Source organism: Vanellus vanellus (genome assembly GCF_965231255.1).
Source record: "Vanellus vanellus genome assembly, chromosome: 5".
Lineage (NCBI taxonomy): Eukaryota > Metazoa > Chordata > Aves > Charadriiformes > Charadriidae > Vanellus > Vanellus vanellus.
Genome location: NC_138910.1, coordinates 63,562,743 through 63,582,821, shown reverse-complemented (window position 1 = coordinate 63,582,821; position 20,079 = coordinate 63,562,743). Strand labels below are relative to the sequence as shown.

Sequence of the window (20,079 nt, the reverse complement as noted above, 5' to 3'; positions counted from 1 at the left end):
GTTTTAAAAAGGTTGAGGTTTTTGGCAAAAGGTGCTTTTCATTTAAATACCCTAACATTCAAGCAAACTTTCCCCTACATCTCCTGCAAGTTCAATTTGAAATCTAGGTGGAGAACGGAACTGCTGTTAAGAGGGAAGAGATGCCAGCAAAAAGTCAGCGAAAACATAAATAGAAACAATTGTTTTTCACATTTGGCAATGCTTTCAATAACTGAAATTAATTCCAGAACACAAAAATAGAACCACACACACACGCAAATCATTTTCTAGGGGAGAGGCCCTTTTGCAATACCATTTCAAGGGTAACAGCATCTGGTTCCTGGATGTATTGCCCCCCCAATGTTAACCAAGCAAAGAGAGAAACTTTGGGCTTTTGTGTGTTCCTTTTTGGTGATTAGAAATACTTCAAAAAATAGTAACTACTCTTTTAGCAATTGTTTGGGGAAATTTCTTCTTACAAAATCACTTTCTAGTTTCAATATTTTTAATGTCTCCCAGTGCATAAAATGGCTTAGGCCAGTGAATAACATTTTACAGACTATGCTGGCCAGGAAATGAACTGACTGGATCTTTTCAGTAGTATCCTTCAGTGGAATTTCAGTTCTCAAAACACAACCAACACCCTCACTTTACATGTTCCTGCATCCAGCGTATATCCCTATGGACATCCCCCAGTCCAACAGCTCCGAGATCCTCAGGGCCATTCTCCTTTTGACAAATGTCTTCTCCAGCAGTTCCTGTTGGCAAGGGCCTCCAGGACCCATTTCTGGGCGCCTGCAACTAAGTTTGCATACGCAACACCTGACAGATAGTGGCTTAGAAGGTTTTTCTCCCATTTCTTCTATGAGAATATTTCTGATTCCTTAGGCCACATCTGGTCGTTCTAAATGCAAACAGAAAAGACTTTCTGAAACCCAACTGTTTTGCCCACAAGGCACCAGCCAGTGTCCTCTCCTCTTAGGAGAAAAATTAAGGGTGAGGAGAAAGTCACATGGAAGCTGAAATGGCAGAAGCATAATTCCTTATTCCCCTTGCTATTCTGAGCAAATTCAGTCTTGAAGACAAAAGGGATGGGAGCAGAGGAAAAAACCCTTCTTTGCACTTCCTCTTCTAATCTTCCCTTTTCTCCCTTCATTCTTGTTTTTGGCTACAAATCATCTTCACCTTCCTGTTTATTATTGTCTTCTAGCGCTGCTTCTCTCCTTTTCTTCCCTTCCTGGGTCAGTAATTGACCCTGGTTAATTCACTACGCCAAGACAACAGAAAAAAAGAAAGCAGATATTAATCTGTATCGAGTGATCTCATCTACTGCATGACCTGTAAATGCTGGTGCCAGAGTAACTGGGGATGTGGCCAGCTGCAGCGCAGGGTAGGAGCGAGGCTTGGAGTAGGACACAGGAGCTTCGTAAGATGCCATTGCTGCTGAAACCCTGGTATAGGGAAGCAGTGGCCTCAGCAGAGAAGGGGGAAATAACACACACGCACACCAGCAAGTGAACTTGCTAAGGCTGAGACTCTCAACGGTGTTCTCCCAAATCTGATTTTTCACATGCGCAAAAGGTCACAGCCCTTCTCTCTAAATGCTGATGGGAATCTCTCAATCAGCAATACAGTCAGAATTATGTTCTGCCCCAGAATTCAACATATACACTCAGAAAGCTTGCAGAAATTTTCTTCATTATCATAGAATGGTTTAGGTTGGAAGGGACCTTGAAGATCATCGAGTTCCAACCCCCCTGCCATAGGCAGGAACACCTCTCACTAGACCAGGTTGCCCAAGGCCATGTCCAGCCTGGCCTTGAACACCTCCAGGGATGGGGCCTCAACAACCTCTCTGGGCAACCTCTTCCAGTGCCTTACCACCCTCAAAGTGAAAAACTTCTTCCTAATGTTTAATCTGAACCTGCCCTCTTCTAGTTTAAAGCTATTCCCCCTCGTACTATTGCTATCATTGATCTAATACTTTCTAGACAAAAGTTTAAGGCTTAAAAGAGATTGGTTTAAGAGTTACTTACGTGGCTGTCTCACATTTGGCCTTGGAAGGGAAGGATCTAATTCAAAAAAAACAAAACAAAAACCACAAAACATTAATCAGAATTCCACATGCAGCCTACAAACTATGCAAGCAACCATCAGGATCTGAACTGACAGAAAGACATTAATTGTAATTTTTATAAACCAGGAACTTCAGGAAAACCGGCCTGAATTCAATAATCTTGCTCAGCTCAGAAAAATTCTATTCATATATTGATCACTCCTCAGAGGAACATATCTACAGCATAGTTCACGCAGCATATATTTTGCTGGCAAGTACACTGCAACCTTTCCCACCCAAGGTGTCATCAGGTCTGACCCGCAGTAACTCTGGTTATCCCAATCTAGAGCTCTTAAAGAACACAGACTGCAAGGGCAGTTTTAGGGTGACTACACTCATCTAACTACTCATTAATCATAAACACGAGATACCAGTGTACTAAATGACAAAAAAAAAAAAAAAAAAAAGAAAAGAAAATCAAACACTGGCAATCATCTCTAAAGAAAAGTCAGTATTATGGCATGATAATGATACACACTGCTTTTTCCAAATTGCATGAATATGTGTTGATTCACACATTTTCCTGAGTCCTACTTGGTATTCTGTCTTAGAAGTTGTGTGTATTTTCTGTTTTGCTTTTTAATTGTATATAGGAAATAAAAGATCATAGCTATTATATCAAAGCTATTATTCTTGGCAAGAATATCAAATATCATCATCATTATCGGCATGTAACAGAAAGAGACAAGTAAACATATGTTAAAAAATGAAGAATTTTCCCTTCTTTTCCATAACTGGCTTCTCTTATCTTTCTCCAAGAATGTCACCTCAAGCAGAAGAGCCACAGATTCTGGCTTCAGACCTGAGGACCTGTTTGGTTAGCTGCAGTTTGCTTCTGGATTGCCCAGTAACCTAGGGATCTCATTTAAGTTCTGGCCTATCTGAGTGTGTTCAGTGCAACAGCTGTAAAAGGATTTGATAAGACAGTGTCCAATACCTGCTTTTGTATCTTTAGCAACTGAAAAAAAAGTTTAAGTCCTATGTAAACACAGCAGCTCAAAAATACTGAAAATAAATTTATTTATTTAAGTATTCTTAAACCAAGACTATGCTTCTAACTTTTTAAAACCCAAATGGCAGCACTAAACTGCCAGCAATATCCTATAAAATCATTAGGGCCTGAGACACATGTGCCTACAATATCCAAAAAAGCATTTTATTAAACTGCATTATGGTCACTTGTTCTAACACGTAAGTACCTCTTCCAGATCCTCTTAGCAGGATGGTAGGAAACAGGTGGAACAGTAGTAGGAAACAGGTGAGAACATAGAGAGGTGTGTGGGGGGGGTGCGTGTGCATGCACAAAGAAGCTGGAAAGTCATCAAGCACACTTAACAGCAAAAGCATAACTGAATGTAAGATTTGTGAGGAGGGCTGGACTGAAACCAAGGAGCACTGAACAGTACAAACATGGGTAAGGGCACTATCAAGATTGTCCAAACACTCCACTAGCATATTCCAAGTGCCAAGAAAATGCCTTCTGAGCTGAGGGGAGAATGAATTTTCCATGCTCATTCTGTCATTGGCCTCTCTACAGAGAATATAAAGTCTGCTAATTAATGATAGGCTGTGTAGCCTGTTATCAATTCTCCCCAGTCATACAGTTCTTACATGTATTTTAATGTGGTTTGCTCAGAGCAACACAGAAGCAGTGAGAATCCTTGAGGTCCAGGAAAAGCATCTAATTTAAAAACATCAGCAGCCAGCCTTTAGAAATTATCATGATTTTCTACACATTTGTAAGATAGTAACCCTTGTTAGCTGCTCACTTGACCTCCTTTCTGTGACCTTATTTCCTTTTGCTGTAGAAATAACAATCTAAAGTTTCCACACTTAGCAAAAATCTGAACAATGGGATTGGTAGATTATTTCAACAAAAGAACATGTATTTCCTAGCATTTAAATGGCCATCCATATGCCCTTCATTGAAGTGGGGGAGAGCATGTGTGTGAAATGCAGGAATGCAAAGAGAAAGAACGTGGCATGAAGTTAGGTTTTAGACACTTCCACTGGGATCTAAGGCAATGATGTCAACAATTGACCTTGTAAATAACTAATAAAATTAGGAGGGGATGCAGAATTATTTTCATTTAGATATATAGTTGTGATATCTGTTACAGTCAATGACAGTCACGAGCTTATATCTGAAGTAAAAAAGGTGACACCTTTGCAACGACCAGTTTGGTCGTTTTCAAATGTCAAGCGCATGACTTCTGCATTTGGCTCAAAGAGTAGATCCAATGGCAGGGAACTCATATAATATGGTTTACAACAATGAAAGATGGCCTGTTCGCGTGACAGAAAATGAAGAACACCACCTCTGAGACGTAAAGTCTCCTGTTCAGTAAGGCGATATAATTTCTTCTCAAATCTTAGGTTCACGTACTGGCCAACAATGGCAACTGGCTTTTAAAAAGGGGTTGCTTGATTCACCGCAGAACAACTGTGTACCAACAAAGCTACGTTGTTAATGTGCCACTTTGTATTATGTCTGAAAGCTGTGATATGCTGGGGAGATTTCCACCCACCAACCTACAATTAGACTAAATCACCCACAATGCAGCAAAATACTCTATCACACTGTTGTCTTGTAACTAATCTTTATAAATTTAGCTCATCTTTGCACACTAAGACCTTGTGCCTCTGACAAAGACAACATTCTGAGTGGAGCCCGAGATGGGAGCTGCGCACAATGCTCCACACATCAGAAGGGTAAGAGCTCAGAGTACGAGTCTGTTTATTGAAAACTGAACTTCAGTTGCAGGATTTACTCATTCCCAATAGAATAACCACTGAAAAAAAAAATAAAATGAGAGCTTCGCAAAAAGAAAAAGCCCAGAATTAGGCCCAAAGCACAGTTTTAATTGTACCACATTGACAGATCAAATACTTGCCTTTAGATCATAGTGGATTTGATCTGTATTAACAAGTTTGTAAAAAAACCCTAAACATGAGCTGACTTGCAGAATTCAAAGAAACAGTTGTTGCTTATGTCCCCTAGCAATGCCGTATGGTACTTGAAATTGTTTGAAGACTAAAAAGCATGCACTGTACAAGGGAGGTTAAAGGACTTCTGATCCCCATCCTTTTGACACTCCCCCAAAAGCATTCCAAAGGTCAAACAGCCTTTGGACACAACTGGAAGATTTTGATGTGCACGTGAAGCCACTGAAGCTTCTGTTTAAACTCCCATGTTAATACAAAAAGAAAAGATAATGCACGCATATTTCCTTCTGCGAATGCAACAAAACATGACTGATGCTGTTGTCAGAGGGATTCACTAAGAACTTTCAAATTAAGTGAAACTGGGAAAACGGTTCTTATTTCCCATCACTCACAGGGCATATTCTTAAGCTGCAGTACAGTCTCATCGTGCTGTTTGGTATTATCTCATAATGCTCTTCAGTCTTTCCAACTCCTTCAACCAGTTACCAGCCACACTCGTGTTTTTTTCCACAAAGATTACATAATAAAACAAGCGCCACCACACAAGCTAAAATACCTTTGTGCACTTTTTTTTTCTCTTCATAGTTTAACAGTCTAATGGGTGTCTCTCCAGTGGCCACCCCTTTGCTTTATAAACTTAAAGGCTTTAGCATCCTCAACACTTTGGAATTCCACTGTTGTTATTCCTAAATATATATTTACAAGCTCAATAAAGAAATGATATAGCAGAGAACAGAGCACTGCCTTTGATCTCTGGGCAACAAGGAGTTGGTGGAAGCGCTACTGCTATATTCATACTTCTCAAACCCATACTGTTGTGTAATATGGTATTCCTTTCTCAATGCCTGCCAAAACCACACATCCAGAGATCAATAAAGACAGCTAAAAAATGGCAATGTACTGCCATGATGATTGCTGCCAGGAAAATGTCTAAACAAATAATACCTTACAAACACAGTATCACCACAAGATTATACAATGCCACATACTTGGAGTACTCCCTGATTTCAAGTGGCTGTGTGTTACACAGTATAATATATATAGCTTTATTAAACAGTTCAACCTCATTTCCATACCTTCTGGTTTTCCTTCACGTGTTATTACAACAAGGGGTTTGGTGAAAGTTTTCTTGTTGTGCATCATGGCCAAGATCATATCCACATTGAGAGAGGTGCAAGCTTCATCAGGAGGAACGCACTGCGGGTGGAACAAACTGTGTGTGAGGTCAGAGAGTCATTCTGCCAGGACAGCTGTGCCTTCATTAAGGATCCTCCAACCTTTATGAGGTGTTACTATTGAACTTAAGTAGTAGTAATTATTTTCTTTTAGGATGAATGTTTTTTTAAAAATCTGATAGCCAAAACTGTAGCCACCAACACGTGTTGATCAACAACGACAAGTCATCTTTAAAAAAATACGTTTTAAGGGGGACGTGCACAAACCTCAAAGTAAAAATAAATTCCAAATTCTTAGAACATGTTCTTTAACAACTAATTTACAGCCATTTCAGTTAGTTATAAAGCAAAATTTGGCAATTCTCTTTTGTAACAATCAGATTGCAATATCATCTGATATTATGCATGTCTTTGGAAATTAAACCTAACATTGTTTGTGCTTTGGATATAGATAGCAAAGATAAATCTGAACCGCTTGTGTAATAAAAAGTAATTTCGATTTATCCCACGTAACAACCTAATGAAATTTAAACAGAAATTGTAAATTATGCAGTCAAAATGCATAGCATCATAACTTATCTATTAAAATCTTGAGCCAAGAGATATCATGGTCATTACATCAATTCCATAGAAAACCGTTTATTCACTTCAAAGTTCAGATGAAAAAAATATCTTATTTTCACGTAAAATCAGAAGTTTAGATTTTAATAAATTACTGACCTTTGGCAGTCCTTGAGTATCTTTGTCTTTATTTGTACACAAAGTCAACTCGCAGTGAAGAAAGAGCAGTGAGATGTTGAACATCGGTTTAAACACAAAGCTAAATCTTTTTTTGTCCTTTTGTGCATGTGGTATTGGAAAGTTCACCTTCTCAGTGCTGTAGAATTTAACAGATTCATCTTTAGGACAAATGTTTTCTATAATGGTGTAGTCAGACATTCTATCTGGATTTGAAAACGGGGAAACAAAGCATGTTTGAATGGCAAAGCCCAAGGATCTGTCAGCTTTAGTCACAGACACCTGCATTAAAAAGAAAGAGATGGTAAGAGCTCCGAAATGACATTTTTAGTTCACATTTCATTAACATTATCAACAGTTTTTTAAGCAGTTTTCCAGTGCCACTTCCAATCTGAACTATTTTGAAGGCTAAATGTTAAGGGTAGACTGTCAAACAGAGACAGAAAATCTGTGGTTTCAAAACCAGCAGCTGTTTAATAGCATAACCATCCATAAACAGAGCAATCCCTTATCTTTCTGAAGGTAGAGGAAAAGCCCAGTTCAGATCAGACACATAGTTAATGACTGCAAATGCCACCTGAGATGGCACAGCTTCCCTTAGACACACAGACTATAAGAGAGCTGTATGGAAGCCAATTACTAATTCCATGTCTTTGTATTTGTTTGAAACTTTAATAAAAAAAAAAAAAGGAAAGAAAAAAAAAAGGCAAGAGAGACAACAGAGAACCCACCCCCAGCCAGGAGAGGAATGCAGAGGCAGAGAGGAGGTCATGGTCTGACGTGTGGGTGGCATTCCTGGACTGGGGGGGTGGGGGAGCCTCCTAAAAAGCCATAATTTCTTGTGAAATGATCCATTTAGTTTACTGTAAGTCTGAAATTCATATTCTTTTGTGAAACGTAATTAAGACTACAAGCTTCCAGGGAACTGATGTTGTTCAACTGGACTGGAATGCAGACAACAAATGCTACAGAATAATTAGGAAAAAAAATTAAATGGAATTTGTAAAAAATGAAGCATGTTACTCTTAATAAACAAAAGTGTTGTGCCTAACTATTAACACTGCCCGATGAAAAGAGTTCCACAATAAATAATTTCCTACTTAGAAGAAATGTGCCTTAAATGTGTACTTAATCCATACATGCTGCATGTATATTTAAGATAGACCCTGCCAGATTTTTCTGTGGTCTATACAGAAATTTTTGGATGCTATGAGTTGTGCAGTGAATAAAAAAAAGCATTTCTCATTTTTTCTCTCCCTTATGTGAGCAGCAATGAAATTCGAGATGAAGGGATGTGCTGAAGCATCTAAGCAAGAAAAACAATCTTTCTAAAAAGAACAGAAATAAAGATGGGTGAATGAAAGTCAAGCCACAGATACTGACAGATAAACAAGCTGATGATGTAAACTAGTTAAAAAAGAGATTATGGCAAGGACAACAGGCATACTACAGTATCATGAAACACCACCAGGTAAATAAAAGGATGAATGATAGCTCAAGGAAAAAAAAAGAACTCCATTAGGAAGAGGAGACCAAAATATGATAAGAAAATGACAGTAGAGAACAAAGAAAAAAGAGCCAGAAGATTCAAATACAAAAGACTTTTTAGTGGAGAAGGAAAAGGGAGATATTGATTTCTTACAGATTATGAGCTAAGCAATTTATTGACCAAAAAACCAAAATATATTTGTTAACAACAAAAGCAAAACAGAAACAAAAATGAAAAAACGTTAAAAAAAAGAAATCTGTGTCAGCTATAAATGGAGTCACAGAGGTTCAAAACCGATAGAGATTTTCCACTGTGCAAGAAGGTGAAAGAGAAAAAAAAGGCTTCTGCCAGGACAGGTGATGAAGAAATCAGAACATTTGGCTGAATAAACAGCTCCAGAACCAGACAAATCCAGAGGGCTCGGAGCCAGAGGGATTAATCCCAGATCACTAAGGAAGCAGCTGGTTTTATCTGAATGAAAAAAATAATGTGTCTTTTATAAACATATTCTTAACTGAGCGTGACATACTTTCTTTTTCTTTTTGCTTCAATTGTCTTAAGTACTTTTCACTGGGTAGAGAATAAGGAAGAGACACAACACACTGAAACAATGAAGAAAACTGCACCAATGTCACATGGGCCACTTATCATGTGCAGCACGGGCTCCCAAAAAGGAGCTAACTCGGGTAAAATAAACATGGCACAGTACTGCTCAGTTTCCTGGTCTTATAAGCCCATACCTTATAAGCTACTCGTGATTTGCTCATCTATAAACTGGTGATACTACTTCATTGCAAATGTTGTATTTATTAATGCCTACAGTTATTTGAAAAATGCAAAATTATGTTCACATGACAATCTTTAGAAATACTGATGGTATTGGTTTGAAATTCCCCAGATTTCATAAGCAACTTAGCAACGCTTGGAAATATTACTAGGTCCAAAATGCACCTGAAGTCAAGGGTACCTGGCTGTAGGCTTTGCTGGTCTTATTTGTCTAAAGCTGTTAGATCTCTTGTGTGATTGCATTCAAAAGGAATGCAACTGGTGTTTGTAAGTGGATCAGAGAGAGACCAGAATCTGTATTAACTTTGTAACCCAAGAACACTAGCATATGGAAAACACACTTGTAATCATTTTTTGCACGTCTACATCTTTCAGAAGAGGTTCAGCCATATTACCCAATAAAACGGACCCTGAAGTCTTCATCAGGAAATGTCAGTTCAGAGCAAGAGCTCAGAGACCACCTTTGAGTTCTGCAGAGAAAAGCATATTTGGCAAGAATGACCAATTTACCTTGTAGTTAAATTCATCCATTTTGTAGGAATCCTTTCGTTTTTACCCAAAACATTGTCCTGCTTCTTACCCCACAGTTTCTGTTCTCTGCAGCCACCAAAGTACCTACCTGTCTGCCTAAAGCAACTGCACAATGAGACCTTTCAACTGACAAGAACAGATTTGGCTCAGTTGCACAGCCTTGCAAAATGTTTCCATTAGTTTGAAAACCTTTTTTGGTTTGTTACCTCTACATATATTGGCCCATTCTCAGCAACAGAGAAGAGTCCCTGGGAGGGAGCAAGGAACAGATCCGTTTTGTACAGCTCCATGTTGAAGGTCACATTGGTGACGTGTGGTTCAGGAGGCCAGAACATGCCTCTGTCATCCTCTGGCTGGTGCAGCGTGCAGTTAAACTGAAATGAAAAAAACAATACAAATACATCCCGAGTCAGGAGTGGTAGCTGGGCAAGGACAAATTTGGAGTGTACAATACAGGCCCACCCACATTCCGTCAACTTAGTGCAAATCTTCAACAGGGTCACAAGAAATAGAAGTGAGAAGAAATGTGTCAAAAGACAAATGAATTGCTACACAATTAATGTAACTTGCGTGAAGTACCTATTACAATAGGCATTTCTCTATTGTCAGGTGCAAACCCGAGAGTAACATACCGCTATTTCAGGCCAGCTTGAGAAAGCAACATCTCCCTCATCAGCATCCCCTGGAAATCCATTATCACCCGATTCCATGTCGTCATCATCAAAGCCGCTGCTTTCAGCTGGTGATGACAGCTGAATGACAATCTGCACAAAAGGTATTGCAAATGCATAAAATTAGGTGATAACGGAGCACTCTCTCTTCATGGTTATTATTTTCTTCTCTCTTCAGAACAATGCAAAGGCCAAAAGAAGTGCACCAGCTAAGCAAATGGTGAAAGCATGTCTTAAACAGCTTTCTGCTGAGCACATCAGATATGTAGGTTATATTTGGAGAACGCTGCTTAGGTTTTTTTCCAAAATTCAGAGCCAGCAAAGACACCAGTCTGGGTGCTGGTGTCTGAATGAGCACCCTAGCATTTCCATTCTATTTCTAGTATTTCTATAACCAACATTGGAAAAAGAAGTGGCTTTCTAAAGTGATTTTTTGCAACTTACAGTTTTCCTTAATGAGCTCACAGAAAAATCACTGAAAGTGTTAGAGTCATTAAAGGATTTTCTCTTCTGTCATTTACGTATTTTTTTCAGATATGCACACCCAAAACCATGATGTTCCTTTCTTCATTTTTCCCTTCTTTGTTTTTCTCTGAATTTCTACTGACTTTCCGCCCTCCTCCCTTTTTTTTTTTTTTCTCCTTTGCACATTTCTCCCTTTCTTCACCTGAAAATTCCCATTTTTGTTTTAAAACATTCTGCACTCTGTTTCTGCATGCCCTGTGGCTCCTCAGCTATTCATTCCAGGAATTCATCTTTGTTTTCTTAGACATAGAGCAATTGCTAAGAAGTGACATATACTCTTTGAGACTCCACTGCATGTGGTTTATTTTTTAGGATAAATGCTCCCAAATTCTGAAAGATACCATATATGATTTGGAGTTTAAGCGAGTAGCCAAGACTATTAAAAGACATGATGGAGAAAGGAGAGGAGGCAAATATCCATTTTAGTTTGGGCCATAATAGGATATAGGGACAGTGACAGTATTTAGCTCCACACACATGCTGTTCTGTAGTTTGGAGATGTTTTTATCCACAGTCTCAGATTGGGACTGTTTCTAATGTTAGGTGCTACAGACTTGCCAGTATAGAACGGTTTCAACCAGGCAAGGTCAGATCAGATTGCTTTAGCTGTGTTTGGGTTGGACCACAGGCTTTCCATCATTTGCCAAGGTTACTTCTATGTACTGGAAAGCTCCAGCAAGAGAAACGTGCCATTACTTTCCAACACAGATTAGCTGCACTGTACTCAAGCTCATAAACTGAGCCAGTCTGGAAGCAGTCGCTTAGAACCTAAGTGTGCTCCTTATCATCATCACTCATATACAAGCACTCAGAGTCCCTTCATCACATACATAAACTGATAGCAAATATGAATCCAAATTATAAGAGAGAAGCATGCTCAGATAATGTCTTTTCCTCACATTTTGAAAACCTTTTTCACACACAATTTTGGAAAAAAAAAATCATTTAAAATAATGCATTAATTAAATGGTATTGCTTGTGCAGTCACAAACCTTCATTCCTATTCCTCCTCACAGCTACGCAGCACTGCTTATCTACTAGTACATCAAAGCTGCATAGGTAAAGCTGTTGCAACTTCTCCTGAGACTGGTACAGATGGTCCCTAGTGTGCAGCCATGCAGTTTTGTAAAAGCGTTTAACTCTTAACTCCTCCTTTTTCCTTTGGGATATTATCTGACCACAGAAGCACACTGAATGTGCAGCCTTCATACCTCCTTGAATACAGGGACTGTAGCTGCAACTAGGTTTGAGCTAGAGAGGAAAAGATCAGGATGCCTCCTTTTTGCTAAGAGTAAAGCTAATTAAAATGTCTTCCTTGTACACTATGATGTGCAGCACAGAGGCTTCTCTTTGTAAAATACTCACAGAGTTAAAATAAACAATCTTGTTGAAGATATATGCTGTCCGAGTCCCGCATTTGTTGAGCAAAGACTCCAAAATGAAATGGGTACCATTCATCCTGGCTTTGCAAGAGTGATCCAGCAGTGAGAGTTCTGTCCTTGTGTAGCCGCTAGCCTGAAACAAAGGCGCTTTGTAAGTGGCTGAAACACAATTGTGTTAGGCTCTTGCTTAAAGTGCAGCTCAGAATACTGTTCATGACTGCTGACAGGAGGAAGTGAAGTTCATTGTACTGACATCCAGGGAAGGTCACACTCAAAATGCTGTTACACATGACAGACAGGGAATAAATGTAACATGGAACAAAGAAAACAACAGGTTCATTATTAATCTACTGATTAATAATGCTGACTCTGTTTGGTCTGAAATGAGCTAAAAATGCTGTCTGTATCAGGCTCTTTTCCACAATACAAATGGACACAAGGAACCTGTCAGCTGGTAGATGGTAAAGACAGATCTAAAGACAGATTCAGGTCTCACACAGCTATCAAAAGCAGCTTGTTTGTACTTTGGAGATTAAAAGCCCAAGACTGATGGTTGAGTACAGTAATTTTTTGACAGAACCAACCCTCCAAAGCTTTAATCAGAAATCCCTCTACAAACTACTGGATTACTGAGAAGAAGAAACATGACCCTGAGTTATGGCAAAGAATATCTATAGTATAGTTTCCTCACCAAACTATTTTGGGGGGGTTGGATGGTGATGGCTGTAGATCTTAGAAAGTTTATTTTTTCAATGAAAATGCAAATAGGAAAAAATTCTGTACTGAAAGGGTTATTAAGCATTGGAACAGGCTGCCCAGGGAAGTGGCTGAGTCGCCATTCCTGGAGGTATTTAAGAGACATGCAGATGTGGCACTTAGGGACATGGTTTAGCGGTGGACTTTGCAGCATTAGGTTTACAGTTGGACTCAATGACCTTAAAGGTCTTTTCCAACCTAAACGATTCTATGATATAAAATGGTCTGCCCAAAAAAGCCAGCCCAAATTTGGGAATAAGAGATCACACCAACCTGCAGAGAGTCTTTTTCTACAGCTACTGTCATGACTTTGTCATCACACTTTATTGACAGGGCTACACCAGCACTGCCCTGAACCTCTTCTGGTTCTTTATGTTTTGAGAGGGAATGCTCAAAGTCATGATTTATTAATGTATCCACTGAATCCCTGGACGGGAAGATTCCTTCTCCCACTGTGTCATGTCTTCCTCTGTTAATGTGAAAAGGAAAAGCCAGGCCATCACTTAAGGCAGGATTCTTTGGGGCAGGCAGTGGGTTAGCACCCAGCAATTCTGTCAGCTCTGGAGGAAGGGAATGGTCTTCTTCATCATTCATCTCTTCTAAAAAAAAGAAGGGAAAGAAAGAACATTAGGTTATTCAATAATTTTCATAAGAGTCTTCAGAACTAATCATTTTCATACAAAAAGATTATTATCCAGAAAGGAAGCTCTTAAGGACATCCAAAGCACCATCTTTGCTGCTGCGGAGAGAAGGCTCCGGGAAGATCTTATTGCGGCCTTCCAGTACCTAAAGGGGGCCTACAGGAGAGCTGGGGAAGGACTTTACTAGGGCATGTAGTGATAGGACGAGGGGGAATGGCTTTAAACTAGAAGAGAGCAGGTTCAGATTAAACATTAGGAAGAAATTTTTTACTTTGAGGGTGGTAAGGCACTGGAAGAGGTTGTCCGGAGAGGTTGTTGAGGCCCCATCCCTGGAGGTGTTCAAGGCCAGGCTGGAAGTGGCCTTGGGCAACCTCGTCTAGTGGGAGGTGTTCCTGCCTATGGCAGGGGGGTTGGAACTCGACGATCTTCAAGGTCCCTTCCACCTAAACCATTCTATGACTCTATGATCTTTGTACTTTTCAGGTAACTAGCCACATTTCCTCCACTAAGGGTTTAGTTGTTATTGAGGCATCTAATCTTGTTATATTTAATCCCTGCTAGAAATCTGCCTCACTAAGAGCTGAAAATGAGCTTTGAGGAGTGGGCCTATTATATGCAAAAGACAACTACTGAGGTAAAAGAAACATCATTATCAGCAAATACACTATTTTAGTGCTGCTGAAATAGCCCAAGAGCAAATCATTGGGTGAAATTCTTTCATTACCTGTCCCGTCACAAATTCAGTCACTCCACTGTCGTGAAACTACTTACATAACCAGGGTGAAGTTAAACAAAAATTAAATTTATACTGAGTAAATGAGAACATTATCTCCTGGCTTATACATGTGATCGCTCATGACAGAAATCTCAAAATCTGGCCCAAGTAGGTAATTATCTGTAATCCATGAGACTGCAAACGGTAAAATTAAGGCGAACATAAGCTTTAGCAAAACAGTTAAATAATATTTTCACTGACTAAAATACAGAATTGGTGAAAAAGTAGATGCAACTCCATTAGCTTCAATGGACCCAGATATCTTTACATCAGCAATGACTTTGGCCAAATAATTAGATTTTTTTTTTTTAATGGTTGTAGTTATTCCATTTGCTCAGACTTTTCTGGTAAGCCAGTTTTGTCCGTAAACAATTAAAAAGTTTATTTACTTGTCTCAAGGAAACACTATGGTGATACTTTCAGGAAAGAAAAAAAATAAAAATCGAAGCTGGATTTATTGACTAACAAGATATCTAGTTGCTGAAGTCCATTCCAGTGAACACTGAGCATGGCCAGCTATAATGGCTTGTGAGTTGGATAAACTATAACCGTTTAATTCCACCAACATTTCAGGATATAACACAATTTACCTGGACTTTTCTAATAAAAAAGCCACAGATTATTGTTTTAACCAGCATCCATAGATATTACCAGCCTTCTTGACAGTGAGCAGTGAAAGTAGTGCAAACCCCCACAAAAAAGCTTCAAAACTGAGAAAGCACGTTTCAAATCATCATATTCCTGGAAATACAAGATATGTTTATTCTATATGCTAGAAGACCACCTTCAAGCTTACCTGTATCTTCAAGTTGGAGATGAAATCTGTTAGCAACAGGAGCTTTCGTGTAGGAAGTAACTGGACTATAGTTATGCTCATACGCCCACTTGATCAAACTCTCATGCGATGAGGGAATATCAGGTATTACTGATTTACTCATAGTCATGGATCGTTCTGTTTCCTTTCCAAAACCAATACTATTTGATGTCTAAAAACAAAAGAAAACTTGGTTCATCGTTTACCATTTAAGGATACTTAAAGTGGAATAGTGACACTGATTGAACGTGTTTTTTACTCTATTAAATAACAGCAAACTGAGAACACCTGTGAAATAAACCAAACTCTGCCACCTTAGGCACAGAACTGCTGCACACACAGAGAAAGACCCCCCCACCCCTTCCTCCCAGCCTCTGCCTGGAGTACAATAAAGTAATATAGTCAGAAACTGTTAATCCCCAAACGAGACAAAGACGTATTTACAGCCATTTGCGTAATGCCGTATTTTCTTCAAAACTGAGTTGAAATGACTTCTGAGGTGAGGTGAACTGAAGATGACAACTGGCTTTTCAAATGTCCCCTTCATTTCTTTGATTAGAGCACTACTTCAGCTACATATGGGAAAACCTTTGTTCGAATGAGCATTACTGAAAAAGGCAAAACATGGCATGCTTATGAAGTAGAGCTGATACCAGCGAATGCTTTAAGGTCAGCTGGCACCGAGGACAGCCTGTGCCTCTCTGAATGAGCTTCATGCTAGAAATGTTGTGTGCCTCCTGCAAAATGTTGAGTATGTTAAACAGGAATGAATTAAATGCTTAACAGAGCCATAAGTGAAAGCATGTACATTTATGTAAGGCCAAACTACTTAAAAGACAATGTATACTTTCTGCACGTAAATAAAATTTAAAATTTAATTTACAATATAAGTTTTGCAACAAATACATCAATACAGCAAACTCATAAATGCACTTGCTGATGTCTTATTTTATTATTAAATAATTACAAAAAACGGCTTGTCAAAGTTGGCTGTGGAATACAGATGAGTCACACCACCAGTTAGCATTCACTTTACTGTAAACGTTTTGCAAAATTTCAAATTTTCTTGTCCAAATGGGCAGTCAGAGGAATATAACAAACACCTCAAGCTGCTACAGGCGCAGTTAGAAAATCTTCACTTTAACTTGCTGTTAAGCGCTTGGCATCTTAAATTTAAACATGTATTCACACAAAGCTAAATAGATACATATTTATTTTTACATTCACAGAACCATTATCCCTACAACAACCACATCAATGGCTACAGAACAAGCTGAACAAACACACTGCAGGAAAGGCACGATGACCCGCTTTTCAACGATTCCTGCAATGTGACTGAATTACACTTTCTATATGCAGATGATACCACTGAATGCTCTACAACACTTTTATTTCCACACCTGATTACCTTTGCCATCATGTAGCTGCATTTTTTTAAAAAAAAATCCCCATTGGTTTCCCGCAATGTGAACAAATCTTAATTCTCTTTCACTCTAGACTGTCAAAATATTGACTGCACTGATCTCTCTTGCCCAGATCGCTTTTAGACAGTGGTCGTACGGACCTGCTACCCAGCATCACAGAGCTCGGTTGCACTTCTGTACCTGACCTCAGAAATGGAGCTTTTGAACCAAGCAGTGAATACAGCTCAGAGAGTCCCACCGGAATGGCACAGTTTACTTTTAGCTCCCTCCCTCATTTCTTCCTAATGACCCGGTTCTGCATCCTTTAAACACTCACAGCTTCAATATTGAAGTTAAAGGGAATTCTAGGTGGAGAGTGATGTGAGTTTGAGGATACTGTTACCAGTACAGTTCGCAATGACTAGCAAAGGCCACTGAAGATAAGAAACAAAAAGGAAGCCATAGCTATCCTAAATTTTAGTATCTAATTACTGTTTTGGATCAGATAATCTTTTAGTTATTCTTCAACAGATACAAATGACAGAATCACAAACTGGTCAGGGTTGGAAGGGACCTCTGGAGATCATCTAGTCCAACCCCCAATCATTTTCATATTACCACACAGCTTTGACTGGCTGGAATTATTACGCTAGACCAACTTTGCTGGATCTCCCTTTTCTTTTTTGTCACGAGGAGACAGCTGAACAAATGTTGTCTCAGAACTTTACTGTCCGAGCTGGCACCTGACCATTTCCAGGGCTTGTTTATACCTCTCCACTCCACGCTGAGCCCATAAATGTTCGGTCCTGCATCGCCTCAATGAAACAAAACCAGCATAAGGGTTTGCAGGAATAGACATACGTTCCTTCACTTGCCTGCCCTGCCAACACCTTCACAGGCAGTGTATGAAACCAAGCCATCAGAGCCACCCACTAACCTACCCAGAACAGAGAGAGACCATTTCAGAAAGTGGTGGGCGGTTGTTCTCATGTAAAGAACAGTCCCTCAAAGCTTTTGAAACCCTTACAGGTTTGTTCTGTGCGTTTTACCTCTCGCTCTTTGCCCTTCAGCACACTTATTGTCTTTCTGCAGTTTTACTTCTTTGTCCACCGTGCAACCCACAGCTTTGTAAAAGAGGACACCAAATCCAAAGGAAGGGATGTGAAGGGCAGAGAGACCACAAGCACAGAAACACATAAGTACCGCATGCGGGTTGATGTAAAGACAGACTGCAAACAGGAGTTAAACACAGCCTGGGAGGAAAGCGTTGCATGTATATTATGTGCAACTACTTTACCTAAACTGTTCCCATTTTTACTTGGTTCTGTGTCCATCCTCTTTCAGAGTTCCAAGAAACACAGCAAGCTGGGAGATGAGCTAGATGACCTAAAAAGTCTTTTTCATTTTTTGTCTGTGAACTTGGACCTCAATAATTCACAGTCCTGCGTTTGAGGCAGCTTAGCACTAACCTTTCCCTCTTGGCTTGCCAATCCCCTCAAGACAATTCTGATTCGTACTGAGGGCAAGAAGTTAGGAAAATTGAAGTGCATGGAACTGATTCAACTAATAAAAAAGGACATTGTGAAACATTACCTAATTGTTTAGTAATGTTTTTATGCATTGTCTAAATTTGGGCTTGGAAAGGCCTTCAGCTTAATAGAGATAGGAACAGATCCTAAATACTGGATGTACAGGCTTTTTAATGACATGGGGGTGTTCAATTCCCTCCCACACTCCCCTCGAAATAAAGGAGAAGAAACACACAGTCAGAAAGTGAAGCATCTATATAAATGAAGCAATACAGCAAACAGTTACTCACAAATCCTAACATAAATACACAATGCCTTTTATATACAGACATTTCCATATATAGTATTACTTTCTCTTTTTGTTAGTCTAAATAAAATGTTACCTTCTGCCCCTTGTTACGGAAAGAATTTTCACTTATGCTTTTTAATTATACTTTCAATAATTAATAAAGAACTTTAAGAATAGCAGCCTTGTTTTTCTACACAAGTGCAGCACTTTAGACATTTTAAAATCCTCTAGATTTCCTCTCCCTGAAAATTCATCATCCACAAAGAGGTAGCTTCATGGATATGAAATACGGTACTTTAGCTATCTCTAAGCATGAAGTGAACTAATGCACAATTCTCTATCCTGTGAAAGTAGACCCATATAAGGCCTAAATAGAGAGGTGAACTTTATGTAATAACCCAGGACGAAACTTTCAAGTCAACCACTGTTTTTTGCCCTTCTGCTTACAAGTCTGGTAATCCTGAGAAACTAACCTTGACCTTTCTCTTTAAGGGCTGATTATTTAGGACCTACAGAATGACCAGAACATCCTTTCCTGCCCGTCAGATAAAGATGTGTCAGGGATCAAAAGGGAATTTCATCATCCACCCTAGATAATTTTTGCATTCATTTTTCAGAGCAACACCATAATTTATTCCCTTTTATTTCCCTTACTCTCAAAATCTAGTGTGAAATCTTGCCTACCAATCTGTCCTTAGAAGATTTAGATCAAGCAGCCTTTGGATCCTGTCAGAATTGCCCTTGCACACATTAAAAGGAGAAAGCTACTACACAAAATAATATTCTTATCAATACAGATAGCTGGAGTTTGAAAATGTATCTGAGTTACTGCAAAACTGTTAATCAGAAGGCCACTGGGTGGTCCTGAGCAAACATTCAGCTTAACTGTAGAACGTGCTCCTAACCAATCACTTAAGACCAAAATGGGCAAGATCAGGCCAATTTTATTTATTTATTTATTTCAGAGCAGGAAAAACAGATTTTCTTAGTAGAAATGCAGCTGAGCCACAAAGCCAGTACAAAAAATCATTCTGAATCAGAACCTCTAATTATGTGTAACTATAGTTTCAGAAGTTTAGCTTTAGAGATCCTAGGTTTAAGTTTTTAAAAACTTATTATTTGCGGTCTGAGGAGAGGTGAGGTCAATTTGACCAAACACTTGCTGGGGACAGAAGTACTGGCAGGGAAGACGGCTAGAGACTGCTACAACCACAAGTGGAAGGAGTAAAAAAGTTTCCACTTATAAAGGGATGTGGGTGTGTGGATAATCTAGGATTATCCATTCTGCACTCACAGGCGTCTTTCCAACTTCTGAGATGAACCTGTAAATCCATTCACCAAAGTAACAGCAAAAAGGGAACATCCCTTTGGGTGTTTACATCCAACTGGGCGTTTAGGGTACTTCAACAGCAGTCAAAAAGATGTAGACCCTAAATCCTTGCACTAACCACCTGGCTTCTGTGATGCACTGGTCAGTTTAATAGCCCATATATTAAAAGTTAAGGAGAAAGAAGTATATAGTTTCTGTATTTAC

The 20,079-nt window shown here is 39.2% G+C and overlaps 1 protein-coding gene across 1 annotated transcript in view; it reads right to left on the bottom strand.

Moving 5' to 3' along the window:
* TGFBR3 (transforming growth factor beta receptor 3) overlaps nucleotides 1-20,079 on the bottom strand; it is a 118,561-nt gene that overhangs the window by 6,678 nt on the left and 91,804 nt on the right. The window contains exons 8-15 of the mRNA XM_082483214.1: nucleotides 15,307-15,496; nucleotides 13,368-13,693; nucleotides 12,322-12,471; nucleotides 10,393-10,524; nucleotides 9,967-10,134; nucleotides 6,937-7,236; nucleotides 6,118-6,238; nucleotides 2,016-2,051 (exon numbers count right to left, since the gene is read on the bottom strand). Of these exons, the coding sequence (XP_082339340.1) occupies nucleotides 2,016-2,051; nucleotides 6,118-6,238; nucleotides 6,937-7,236; nucleotides 9,967-10,134; nucleotides 10,393-10,524; nucleotides 12,322-12,471; nucleotides 13,368-13,693; nucleotides 15,307-15,496 (1,423 nt within the window). The remainder of the gene's footprint in view (nucleotides 1-2,015; nucleotides 2,052-6,117; nucleotides 6,239-6,936; nucleotides 7,237-9,966; nucleotides 10,135-10,392; nucleotides 10,525-12,321; nucleotides 12,472-13,367; nucleotides 13,694-15,306; nucleotides 15,497-20,079) is intronic.